At 38.3% G+C, this 14,217-nt stretch overlaps 1 protein-coding gene across 4 annotated transcripts in view; it reads right to left on the reverse strand.

The window, feature by feature from the left end:
• Nucleotides 1–14,217, reverse strand: part of LOC110369838 (PHD finger protein rhinoceros) — a 68,726-nt gene that overhangs the window by 1,932 nt on the left and 52,577 nt on the right. For all 4 annotated transcript variants that reach the window (XM_064038534.1, XM_064038535.1, XM_064038537.1 and 1 more), the window contains 10 exons: nt 6,530–7,050; nt 5,799–6,027; nt 3,511–4,210; nt 2,667–2,834; nt 2,165–2,318; nt 1,895–2,010; nt 1,556–1,772; nt 1,149–1,269; nt 722–876; nt 203–350 (listed from right to left, as the gene is read on the reverse strand). In XM_064038534.1, the coding sequence (XP_063894604.1) occupies nt 203–350; nt 722–876; nt 1,149–1,269; nt 1,556–1,772; nt 1,895–2,010; nt 2,165–2,318; nt 2,667–2,834; nt 3,511–4,210; nt 5,799–6,027; nt 6,530–7,050 (2,529 nt within the window). The remainder of the gene's footprint in view (nt 1–202; nt 351–721; nt 877–1,148; nt 1,270–1,555; nt 1,773–1,894; nt 2,011–2,164; nt 2,319–2,666; nt 2,835–3,510; nt 4,211–5,798; nt 6,028–6,529; nt 7,051–14,217) is intronic.

Consider the following 14,217-nt stretch of genomic DNA (forward strand, 5'->3'; position numbering starts at 1 on the left):
TGAATGATTCATTGAGTTATTGGAATGTGGGAATTTTACGGATAGTCCGAAACGATTGTCCGATATCTAGGCACTATGAGTCATGTAGTTATTTCATGTCATTTTGTAGACTGGACCTTACCTACATATATCTAACAAAAAGGAATTACATAGGTATGTTCTCAATGATTATAATATAACATTAAAGGTTAGAACCAAGTACCTCATATCCAAGTTTCTTGAGGAACAGCCTCATGAGGGGCGGCTCGTCTCCGAAGAACTTGGTGAGTCGCTTGACGCGGTCGGGGTTGCTGAACGAGTACGGGTCGAGGTGACGCCCGTGGCTGCCTGAGCGAATGTACTGCTGGGATCTGGAAGGATAAAGATTATATATTGATAAAAGGATGTACTTGTAGATATAATGTGGTTAACATAGCAGTGTTTAGGAGTGAAAAACCATTCAATTGTGAAAAGAGCCCGTTTTGGAAAGTTTCTTCTGTACCTATTGGTGATCGAAGTGCTCACTTTTATAACCTAAATATTTTGTAGTGATTTGTAAGTCTTCAAGATGTCTAATGTCTCATACATGTCGCAAGTCCGTTGAAAAATGGTTGAAGGTGATATAATTATGATCCAGAAGTGTTATTGCTTTTATTAAGTACTGCCAGGAAGTTCAATATTTCCACGAACCAAAAGCACTTTCTCCTTAAATACCTCTAATATCTTTAACAATGACACTTACTTGTACATATGCCTGAGTGCTGCTATCTCAGCCCTGATGTTGTCCATCTCCTGCATGACGAGGTGCTGCGTCCTCATCTCGCTGGAGAGATGTGCTACCGACCTCGCAAGGGTAACCACGTGGGACTCCAGACGTTGGAAGCGCTTGTTTATACCCTGAAATGAATGAATGACATCTTTTTAGAATCATTTATTTGGCTTTAACTCATTATGCTGTGTAGCTTTAGCTTATAGCTATACACTAGCTATCTATCTAATCTAAGTCAATGTTTTAAAAGTGGCAGTTAAGTGTGTCCGAGATTCATTCAGTCACAGTTGCTTTCGTCAGATATTTATAAGTACCATTTCAATTTGTCCCACTTGACCACATTGATAGATCATCCATCTTTACATAAAAGCATTTGTTTTACACTGAAGCGAATCGTTACCTTCAAGTCATGTTTCTTCCGATGCTCGTTGGAGCTTCGTCTCTTATCTCTGACGGGTCGACTGCTGACGGAGCTGGATGGCAGTGAGGACATGCTACCGTAACGACGCTTTGATGATAACCTGAAAAATAGGAGGATTTGATATGACTACTAGAAAAAATAACAGAGGAGTTTATATAACGTAGATCAAGAGTAGTGTTGCATGATTTAGTTTAGTTAGTTTGCCATGAAAGAAGGACGCATTTTTTTTCCTGCATGAACAAATCTGTAGCCTCTGGTCTGACTAAAGTGGGATTTAGGAAAACCGTCGTTCTAGTCAAATTAAACCTAGGCTTATCAACAGTAAAGTAAGAGAAATAGGACTGGATTGTAAAGATTTAAATGAGATGTGTAGTTCCTTAACTCACCTAGACTCCCAAGTAGGCTGTTTAGCCAAGCTAGCAGGCTTCCTGACTCCCAACAGCTGCAGCACTTCAGCATACATGTTCTCCAACCCTCGGAGCTGCCGACGGATGGCCCGTGCGTCTCCAGATGATGAGCTATCAGACCTGCCTTCTAGCAGTGAGGAGAGGTCCAAGCTTCTGGTCGTTGTTGATGTCATGTCCGTTGTGTCAAGGCCGAATACTAGAAACGAGATAGGTTTCTATAGAATGTATAGTGGTAATATTCATTTATCAGGACGTGGTAACACTTGGTTTGTCATAATTCAATAAATCAGCGTCGGAGCTAGTGATTTGGAAACTCACAGTGTTTCTTATAATGATGATCTCGTTTGGATGAGTGCTTCTTATGTGAGTGCCATCGCGGAGACTCGCGACCTCGTCGACGTTCCTCTGGGTACTCTGCCGACCGGCCCGGCAAACTGGAATCAAACAGCAGAAGAATCATACACGAGGAAAGAGGAACAGAAATAATGTGGTCTGGGATGATTACTTTTCTGGTTACAGAACTGTAGCTAAGTCTATGACACTACTATGGCTAATCTTCTGGCAGCGATGCAATGATTTTTTATTTACCTATTCCTCTTGTGCATATCAGAGGATGGTGAGAGCGGTGGCAGTGGCGGCGTGACGGACGTGTCAGACGTGGCTGACGAGTCCAGGCGCATGCTGGCCAGCTTCGGCTCCAAGATGTGGCGCAGCTCGCATTCCACCCAGTCGTTTTCTGCACCTGAAATTATGGGAAAACAGTTTGTTAATATGGCCATAATTCTGGCGTAGCTACAGGTTGTTTTGAAAGAAATGCTGATGATAATACAAGGCTATTGCTTTTTTTTGCTGTATAATCTTTGGGTTTGGCTTACAGTACAAACACAATAGTTTTTTGTGTGCAAAACACAGAAGTGTCTTTCAGAAGAGGCTATCAGTTCTCTACAGGACCTGTCAATCTTAACATATACATGAAAGCGTATAGCATCCCAACACAAGAAGTTGCTTTATATCCATAGTAAATAAGTTGTTAAGCATAACTTAACCGAACTGTATTGGGTATAAATTCTATCAATAAGGGGGTGCGTACTTTGTCCCTGCGGCTGCTGGCTAGTCCCAGGCTGTGGTTGCCTGGTGCCCAGCGCATCGGAGTCAGCTGACGTGTCATGCAGGGGCTCCGGTCGCCGGCCACTCGAGTACGCCACGCTGCCCCGCCCAGAGTCCACGTTCGAAGACTGACCACCGTTCTTGTCGTAGTCTGAAATCATTATCAGCATTCTGTTATTATTTTGGGTACTTTTGAAAACTTACTAATAACTATTTTTGCTAAGTGAATATGGACTAAAGATATTCTTTGATGGGTGTCAAAGATATTAAAAAACGAACTTGAAAGATGGATTCAATATTTTGAAGCGTATGCGATTTCGTAGTGGACCGACGACCGAAGGCAGATTTTTTACACCTAAGTTGGTAATACAGAGCGTTAGCTAATTTATGAATTGCTGTTGTTTTGAAATATTTACAGCCTTAAAACAAAAGAAAAGGCACGCGTTATCGAGGTCAGATGTAACCACCTTTTAATGCTGATTTACATAATAATTGTCGGTTAACCTAAAATAATGATTTAAGATAGTGAATGCGGAAGGCTTATCTCTATTGGAACTAAAGTTATAATGTCAATAGATCCATTTATGGTTCGATTTATGGCAAAAACGTGATCCCAATTAAACAGACAAACGTGTTTTAAACGACTGTATCATTTGTTTTTGTCAGATCAGTGATTACTTTAAAAGATTTATGATTATATTCAGACAATAAAGCTTTTATGGCGCCAAGGTTTTTAGATTATTGAATAAGATATGCAATAACATTATGATCTTCTTTTAAAATATTTGTAGCTTGTGTTTTTGGTATAATTGTGAAATATTTCTCACCTGAACTAGCTCCCGACCCGGCTCCTTTCTTTCCGTGTGCCTTGAGATCTTCTATTCTATTCGGAGTCTGTCTAGAAGACGAAGGCTGTGGATTATAAGCTTCAGTCTTCCCGCTTGAATTATAAACACTATCAGCTGACTTCTGACTAGCACTCTCGTCATTCCTCTCCTGTGACGTCGAAGGCTCTTCTTTCTTATGTCCTATTGAATCTGGAGTTCTGCGCTCCTTGTGTATGTCTGGTGTTCTTCGTTCTTTATGGCTGTCTGGGGTTCTACGTTCTTTGTGACTGTCTGGAGTTCTGCGCTCTTTGTGGCTGTCCGGTGTTCTTCTGTACACGTTTTCCTGCATTCTCTCCTGTCGCTGAGATTCTACCGAGCGGCCACTCGTTCGGATACGTTCCTCGTAGCTAGACCTGCCTTGGGCTGCAAGTCTTGCTCTGAACCCACCATCATCAGATTCACGTTCCTCACAATTTCTTGGATGCTCATTTGGCGTGTGATCAAGAAGATTGCCATGAGAGTTCCGTCTCCCAGGATCGTGAATCTGTGGTGTTGTTACTTCAGGTCTATGCTGCGGTTCGTCAAGAAGGTGAGGATGTGATGTTGCACGTCTGCCTTCTACAAAGCCTCTTTGGCGCACTATTTCTCTTTCTAATTGTTGTGGGCTTCTGAGATCCGGTCTTGAATGCGAGTTGTCGAACTGAAAATTAAATATGTCATATTTTGAATAGGTTGAAAAGTATAAATGAATCTTTAAATAAACAGATAGAAATGTAAAATATCCAACAATTTGCCGAGACTTAATGAGTTTTTTTGCGTATTCAGTTCAAAGGAAACGGTAATAAAAGCAGAAGATATTCTCGATGCTGAGTTATAAAACTTGTTATTTTATAATCACTAAAGGAAGTGCGAAGTTGTTCGGTTTCCTCAACGCTAGCGATGTCCATAAAATGTTATGACTAGATAATGAAGAAATAGACCAGTGATTTTATAATATTCTAGTACTGGAAACTGTTGATTATGTAGCTGTCGTGTGGGTTAACGACCTGTAAAGGCTCGAGCAGACCGGATGCGTATGCGTAACCACGTAGTCACGCGCGTAGTTACGGCGTAACCATGAGTTGTAATGTATGGAAATGTATGAGACAGGCCACACCGCTTGCGTAACGTAGACACGCGCGTCGTTACGCAAGCGGTGTGGCCTGTCTCATACATTTCCATACATTACAACTCATGGTTACGCCGTAACTACGCGCGTGACTACGCGCGTGGTTACGCATACGCATCCGGTCTGCTCGAGCCTTAAAATGTGCAATGTTTTTGACGATATTTTTAGAAAAGACTGAGATTGATATCATAAAAACTTAACGCATATAAATGCGATGCTAAGTATAGATATAACAATTGACAATGTAAATAAAGAAACATTGGTCGATTCCAAGCACCATGAAAAAGAGAACAATGCTCCAATTAGCGAGTTTCTTGTAAAATCTATGCTGTGGCGGCAGGCGCCTACAGAGGTTATAATTGCTAACTCGTGGGAACAAGCCATTAATTGTTGGGAACCATTGTTTCAGGTGGGAAAAGAACATGGGGCTGTGTAGCAAGTGTTACGACAGTTGGACTTACTGTTCGAGAAATGTATCCTATTCAAAGCTAAATTGAACGATTGTTTTTCTAATTGGGAATTTTGAAAAGTGAAGTGATTGATCTTGTTAGTGGGTTAGAATTTTGAAACTATATAGAAATACTCAAAGGCAAAGGTCATATGAACTTTGCAATAAACCAGTTAAAACGTATTGTTTTATGATTCTGACTCAAGAGTTTGCAAAAGTTCAAGAGTTTCAAATAAATTATCTGTTATATCGGTTTCCACTTCAACCTTGCTTAATGAATCATTCATATCAGCTTTCCTTACATTCATTATGTCAAAAGAACCGCCGCCGATGTTTTTATTGTTTCAAAGACCTATTGTTGCAGCAAATGAGTTTATTGTACCCCTGTATACAAACACTTTCTTATCTACTGGTTAATCTATTACCAGTTTCTTAATTGTAGGTTTCTTATTTATTATGATTGATGGCAAATGTCTGTGACTTGCACAGGAGCCATTATTTTTAGTTTAAGCACTATTGTTACTCATGACATAGATTTCGATTGCTTGCTTTGTTTTCTTATATTTGGCTTTTAACTACTATTTATTTGTTTCTTTGGATGCCTAGTATCATCAGTTACAATTATCACAACTCTAAATGTAATCGCTATACTTATTAAAAAGATTGACTCACCTGAGACTGCGGCCCAGTCTTCAAGGAAGTGAAATTCGCCATCGACCTGACATCCAAATCTCTCTGATAGAGGGCGCTTCTTCGTCCGGGTGGTCCGTACTGCTGGTACAAAGCATCAGCCCCGAGGGCCTGAGGCTGCCGGTGGGGTGTGCTGGCCAGCATCTCTTGGGACCTCGCTTGTGGACTCATCATCATGTGGGATTGTACCATCTGCTGCTGCATCAGTTGTCTGAAGAAATAAATTATCGCAAAGTTCAAATCTAGGTCGGCCATTATACCAATCTGTCATTTGTTGAAGGCTCATTATTGAAATACGGTATCTGTACTTGAGATGCAATTGATAAATGGTTTTTTACTTGCTTTTAATCGGTTCCTTATCAGATTGAAATGGTAAATGTAAGGTTCTCATACAGACACGGAATACCACCTTAATTGTCGTGTTTAACAAGTACCGCGTACAAATTGTCGCTATTTTTTTTATGTAAGGAGTGATTTTACTTTAACGACTGAAAGTTATTAACATTTGCCGAATGGCGCCCAAAATAAACTTTGGTGGTCTGATCTGTATTCAGCACCACAGCAACACGATTATATCTGCATTTAAAATGCAGTCAGCGGAAGTGTTAACATAAATTAAATATTATGTCATAAGCTAACGGGATATCGTTACATATTATATAGGAAAGGAGCGTGTTTAACATAAATTTTAATTGCTTTCGATCGGCCCTTACCTGTGCGGCGACGGGCTAGGATAGGCCATGTTGTTTGCTATGCCATGGCTGTACTGCATTTCCGGTCTCGACTGCGTCATTGGCCTCCCGTAGATCCCTTGCTCCACCTTCCTCTGTCCATTCTCTCTTGGCGTCACCTGCTCTGGTTCAGGCCTTTCAGGTCGTTTCCTCTCTTCACTGTTATTCAAACTAGCTTCTTGCTCATTATTCTTCTCGCCATCATTAGCGTCTTTACTCTTAAACCTGCTTGAGATCATGTCTTTGAGCGTGTGGTAAGTCTTACTAACAGACTTCGCACTTTTTGGTGCGTCTCTTGTGTTATCCTTCCCTGTTTCAACCGTCACTGTTATAAGCTGCGAGTTGTTTGGGGTGTCAACTTTGCCGTATGTTTTAGCCGGTATGGGTGGTTTCGGTGAGTCGTAGTTCTGCATATTCCTGGCCACGGCTCCTTGGTTTTGGTTCATGTACCCGTACTGCTCGTGGTACTGCCTGAAGCCGTCAGATGTGCCAGCTTGCTGGTTCTGCGTGAGAAACGGTTTGTTTTAAGTATCGTGTGTTATTGTTGGTCGTGCCATGGGAAGCGCACACAATGAGCTGTTAGGGAGCTCGGATTGTTAGGAGTTCTTTGCCGTAGCTGTAAATGTGGTAACTTTGGTGAAAGGCGTTATTAAAGATAGAAATTAAGTAAAAATGTGGCGTTAATGCTATCGAAAGTTTTTGTTAGTTTCCAAAAATATTGAATTATTAATGTAAATTAAAGAATCCATCAGATAGTTAAAAACCTACGGTCAAACGTTTTTTAGAATATTCGATTCATTTTAGAATATATTATTCAAACTAACAAATGCTATAAAGTACTTTTATAAATAAATATTAGATGAAGGTTTATCAAAACAATCCATCTATGTTAAGCCTTCTTATACGATCCTTATATAAAAGAACGAAGAATATACTCAAACACAGAAAAACTCAACCCAATACACCCTCGAAGACGACCGGATACAGCTGACTAAACAAACTTTTAATGGAGACCTATCTAAACCATTTCTGCAACCTTAGACACAAGAAAATCTATACACAAGAAAATCTATACACAATAATACTAACATTTTCCAGCGCGAATTCAACCATTTTGAAAACACAAACACTTCACATGACAACACAACTTTGGTTCTTAAAGCTCTAAATAATACTGATGTCTGTTCAAGCTCAGGCGCAGCACCGGATGCGCGTGCGATCGGATCCAGCCGTGCTGCCGGTGGCAAGTGCGGCTTACCTATGACGAATTGTTTGAGCTGTACCGTGGGGCCCGTGAGAATGTTTGATGAATGCCTTTTGTTTTTTGCCTTGTAAGGACGTAAGGAATCGTGTCTGAAGTTGAGTTTACTTTTATTGGTTTTATGGAATTAAATGTTATTTAAAATAAATGACACAGAAAATAAATATAATACCTATCTCGTGTGAAAATATAAAAAAATATAATATCTATCTCTGATGAAGTCCTGTAGATATATCAATGAATAATAAAATCAGTCGGTGAAACCGTAAAATGGACATGTTTAAAAAACTTCTCTTATCTGAAGTATTCCTAAGCAGTTTATTTCTCTTTGACACCCAACACTACGTTACATTCTCGATCAATTGCTTTTAATAGTTCCCAACTTTCACATTCTACCCCATAATGATGGCCTATAGGTTATAATTCATGTACCGTGACGTGTGCATCGTTTATTATCATCGACGCGATGGCCCAATGCATTTATGGTGCTTCCTTGAGTAAGCCCATTTCCTATTAGCTGACGTTTTGAAAGGGCTTTGAAAATTACTATCCGTATATGGAGATGTAGTGGAACTATTTTAGAATGTATTTTTAAAAACTTTTTATAGTTAATTTAATGTTATATAGCTGAAAAGTTTGTTTTTTTTTTGCACACACAAATCAGCAACCGATTTGAAAAATCAAATTAGTTAAAGGCAATCACAGAGGAGAACTTTTGGCAGCTTGAATCTTGTATTTTAATGCTACAACATTTGTCTGACAGAAAGAAGAAATCTCCCTCTCAAGATCGTTTCGTGCCGATTAAATAAGTTTCATAGTACTTAAAGTATGTCAGTTTCTTGCAACTCGGTAAAGAACCATATAATCTTTGTTCGTCATAGCAAACCGGGGCGTACCGTGTACTGCTTGGCGCACAACCGTTGTTTCTTCGTACGCACCTCTACGGCGGCGCGCGCGCACTTTGAATTTTTATGGGTTATTTTGTACCACCGCCTCCTATTGGGTTTCATAACATTTACTAATACTATTTAGTGTATTTTAGAACTGTTCTGAAATGTAATTTAGTTTCCTGTTGCAATAGGTACCTAGTTGGTTTTAGAGAATCATTTGGTCAGTAAAATGTTGTTGATCAAATTCACTGCCATGAATGAAGGCGATAGAATGTACTATAATCAATAAAGGACTTTAAGACTACATATTTCAATATAGGTTAAGAGCGTTTCAAAGCTTTCCCTCATTTTCGAAGTTTACATTATAATGTTAAAAGATAACAATAAAACTTTAATACGAGGTGATGCGAAATAACTTATGTACATTGCTAATAACGTTAAAATCATCGTGATCAAAACTTCTTCGGTTCGTACCTTACTACGTAGACGTACCTACGTCTGATAGATGGCTGTAAATCTTTGCATTTTTTACCAGCCCCGACAGCGAAATCTTCACCGGCATCCATTTACAAAATACCCTTGTTAATGAGTCCAATTTCACAAAATCAGAACTCCAACTAAATACCGAGATCCACATATTTTTCTAATAACTACGTGGCTAGCCCAGTCAGCCAGTAATTGGAATTCCAGACGGGATTCTAGTCACGTTTGTGCCATTTCTGCTAACTTGCGTGGACCTGTTTGAAGGCTGACCCATCGTTTATTTACGAAGTTTGCTAACTTTTGAATGGCTATGATTTAGGAGTTTTTACTTCAGTGAAATACTTTGTCAAACATACTGTCTCATTTTCTTCTCATAATGATGTGAAGTAGTAGACTGATTACCTATAGGCGGACGATATCTGTATAGATCGGAAAGGATGTTAATTCGGCAGTCAAACTCTTCACTAATTTAGAATATAGCTGTTGCACAATATATTAGAAGGTTGAAAAGAAAAAGAAAACTGAAATTAGCAAAAGGCTGACTCGTGAAGGATTTGAACCTCCGCCCTCCGATGGTCAAGTTCATGTTATATATCGGCGCTCTAACCTACTGAGCTAACGAGTCTTGCTATAGCCAGTCGAAAACAACGAGCAGTATCGTGAAGATGACGTCATGATTAGTCATCCTGACTCGCCCACTGAACAGATAGACTGGGAGGTGGCAGAGATACCACGTAGACAGACTGATTCAATCTTAAATAGTACTCGAAACAGGCATTAAAGTTCATTGCTTACAACCACAACAGGGTTCAACAACTAAACAGATTGGATGAAACGTTAAATGCCTAAGGAGTTAGGTATATGGAGACCGTAAAAGACTGCTTGTGAGGCAATTGCAAATATTGAGTCTCGGGTAAAACTGTGAGAAACAGTCAATCATAACAGTAAACATAACAGTGGCGTTAGTTTACAAAAGACCCTTACTTTTAGGTCGCAAGAAAAAGATACCTATATGTATTAGTATTTTGAATTCCTCAGCACCTCCATGTCTTATTATAAACTTAAACTGTGATTTTATTTATTCTACTTTAGCATTAACTATAGCATGTTTAGCAATATTAAAATAATTTTCCCTGGTACAAGATAGTGATTGTGCATTCGGAGTTTTAGAATTTGGCAAATATTCTGCATATTTTTATCATGAGGACTCATTGCGCTGGCTTGTGAATCATCCGCATTGTTTTGATCGTGGTTGCCAAGTGATAAGTGGTTATTGATATTTTCACTACACTGTTGTTTTTCTGTTGCAACGAAAAATATACGTTCAGTACATGACGGTCTTGTCCCAGAAATATAAGCAGATCAAATCAAATCAATTCTGTTTTGTTCTATTCTAATAGGCTAAACCTTTAACTTTTAGGGCATAATATGCTGTTTACTTTGTTGTTTTTGTGAAAGTAGTCGTCCACTTCAAAGTTTATTATTAAGGCTTTCCCTTGCTTTTATTCATTTCCATTCATTTTAAAGAATTCGTGACACAAACATAGACACTATCACATTATGCAAATCTTATCTTGTTCTGAGCGCTGACTCACTATTTGAGGAAAAAGCAACGCTATAAGGAAAGTGTTTGATATCAAGTCATCAATGTAATTAGTACCTACATTTTTAGCGAACATTAGTTGGAACTTCTGATACATGTTCGCTTTGTCCCTGTACTATGGCGGACTCAACATGACGTCACAAGGACGAGTGTAGTCGAAGTTTTGGGCTACGAATAGCGAGACTCGTTAAGCTCAGTAGGGAAGAGTGCCGATATAAGCAAGAATTACATTTTGGGTCAACATAGTGTAGATGTCTGCTAAAAATTGTGTAGAATGACAATGAGAAGAAGGTGGTGGGTCTAGTTACGGGCTGCACAAACAGGGATGGTGGGAGTTATGAGTGATATTGAACATTGACTAAGTATAAGATTGGAATTTATATGCCCTAAATTAGATCAGAAACCAATGCAATAAGATGGATGAAACTTAAATATGTATGATAGAAGTGAGTTCTCCTCGTTCATGGTTTATTTATGCTGAAGTTTTTGGTGTGTTTAAGTCAACTGGAACTTCTGACGTTCGTGTGTATTGTAAGTGTAGGATGGCTGACTCATAATGACGTCACGCGGATGATAGCAGCCGTAATTTTGAACTGCGAATAGCAAGACTCGTTAGCTCAGTAGGTTAGAGCACCGATATACAAATAATTCTTGACCATCGGAGGGCGGAGGTTCAAATCCTTCACGAGTCAACCTTTTTGTTATTTTATTATTTTTTTTTGTAATAATTCATAGTTTAACACAGGAATTATATGCCACCGTTACAGTACAGTGTAATGGAGGTTTCTCTTTTGGTAAGTTAGGTCCTGATTGAAGAACAGCTTAAATATTATCACATTTTTTAACACCTGAGGAGTAAGATACGGTAAGTAAGATTTTTTGATAATTAACTCAAGTTTTACCAGTTATTTATCTAAGATAAAAGTTGTGAGTTATAGTGCCGATACTATCTTTTATGGGTACATACCTATATTGACAATCCTCTTGATTAAATCATTATTTCGTTGCATTTAGCTACATCTTTGTTTGGTTCTGATATTGTATGATAAGATGTATTATCATTTGCAATAATATCATAATTTATCACTAATAGATACTTACTTTCTTTATTTGTATGTCTATCAACATTATCAATATCGTTTTCATAATTCATCAGCTGATAATAATAATATATGCAGATGTTATTTCAGATCGACATCCTTATTTTGGTATTTTTGTGAATATTTTGTCCGTTAAATCCGGTAATATTTAAATGTTCTTATCAGAGTCGAATCTCTTAATCGTCCAAATATCTATTACCTAGCCTTCTTCAGTATCAATTCAAATCTGACTATTGGTAGCCTGACCACGTTTAGTGACGTCATCGTACTCCCGACCTTGGCTGGTCAACTGCATGACGCACACCTGTTTTCTCAACACAACTTTATTTCTGTTGTATTAAGGTTGAATATAGATTGGCAGCCTGATATTATTGTTGTGCTTATAGTGGCAGTGACCGATCAGGCATTTTCGCATAGTGATGAGGAAAAAATATTTTGTGAGCCTAGAATAATATTGTATCGATATTATGGTAGAAAATTAAGTGTATGTTTAGAATTTGTCTTGTGTATTTTCTTATACAAACTGGTTACCTATTATGTGTATCAGACCAAATGAATGTAACTCATTTGTTTAGCTTAACATGTCCTCATACAATTTGGAACAAAATGAAGCTAGATTTTCTCAACTAAGCTTTACCCTAAGAAATCCAGTTACGTTAAATTATCTCTTGTAGATAAGGAAGAAATCTTTTGTACGTAGATCACACAGAGTGTTAATTGCATCACAAGCACTTAAGATTACACCTTAGATAGGAGATTACGTTTACATGAAGCTTAGGGGCAAAGAACTACATGGAAAGTCATGCTTGTGAACAGGAAAACAAAACCTCCGTACATTTGTGTAAAATATCTAGACCAAAAAATCTGAAATGGAACGATTTATGTAAATGTCTATCAATGCATGGAAATTCTGTTGAAACACCAATTTAAGAGATTTATTATTGTTCTGAATCCATAAGCAGGCAGCAAATCCTTTACAGTTTTTTTTTACTTAATAAAGAAGGCAAAAAAACATATAGTACCTAAGAAAGTTTTCTGCTACGGATAAATGTATCGAATTCAAGAGTGCATTCATTCGCAATGTCCTATCCAGGAAAACTTTTTAGTAGTCGGCGAAAAGCTTTCATTCAGCAAGATCAGTTGCGTACCGCTTGCCATTAAAGGTTTTTACGGTCACTGGCAACAGTTCCAAAGAATCACTTAACATCCATGAGACTAGTCTTTTATTAAAATAAAACCAGACTATATCTGGCCCAATTCCGTAGTATTCGAGGCCGAAGCGAACAGCGTTTATCTTTGTCCATCATATTGATTAATAAAGTACAGTTCGACCTATTATTCGGCTCAATAGTGAGGTGCAATTTATCGATAAATCCGTTAGACGGTCGATGTTTATGGATATTGTTATAGGCCATCATTACGTTAGTAGATTTCTTTAGGGATGCTGCTGGTTGAGTTATCAATTGTTTTAGTATCTGATAATGAAAATGGTTCAGTCTTTATGGTACCTATTTAAGATGACAGATGATATGTTGTGTCTTGCGTTGCTCCGCAATTGTGGTATGGACGTGAATGATCATAAGTTTCACCGTGAAACGTACAAGGATTTAATTACTTTGCATCACTAGGACTGACAGATAGTAGATATGTATAATTATGTTACAAGTTTCTAAATACAAATTATTATTTAAATCTTGTGTATCAGGCTCGTAAGGATGTCTCGGAATCCCAAAATGACAATCGAACAACAATGAATAGCATGCCGACATAAGATTTCATTCGGCTCTCAATTATCCCATTTGAAACTACTACAGAATATTTAAAGGTTTTACAATTTGACGACCCTATAGAATCCGCGATGTACCACTGCTTGCACCGTACTTTAGACAGCTTAGCTAAATGACCCGCGATATCTAGACCCCGAGACTTGGCTCTGTAATCAGCCAAACGAGGTAATGTCAACGGAATATCAAATCAGATTATGGTGTAGTGAAAATGTATACGGAACTACGGTAGAAAGTATGTTGAAGAAAACAAGAGATTACCTTGATCTGTAAAACAATGGGGGTAAAGTACAGATTTCAATATACATATACTACCCATTTAATATCAATAAACCAATCAGACAAAGCTAGGGTCAAGGCAAGACACAATTCTGCATATTCAGAACCTAACCCAAAAAGAAATAACTTAAAGAGTCTTTCTATTTTTTAACGTTTTGGAGAAACAATTGCTCGCTGTTGAACTTTACTAGTATACAATAAGCTTCACTAAGTCTTCCTTTTAGAGTCTGACTTATTTATTATCGCAGGCATACTGTAGGACTCCGAGTA

The sequence above is a fragment of the Helicoverpa armigera genome, chromosome 16 (genome assembly GCF_030705265.1).
Source record: "Helicoverpa armigera isolate CAAS_96S chromosome 16, ASM3070526v1, whole genome shotgun sequence".
Taxonomy (NCBI): Eukaryota; Metazoa; Arthropoda; class Insecta; order Lepidoptera; family Noctuidae; genus Helicoverpa; species Helicoverpa armigera.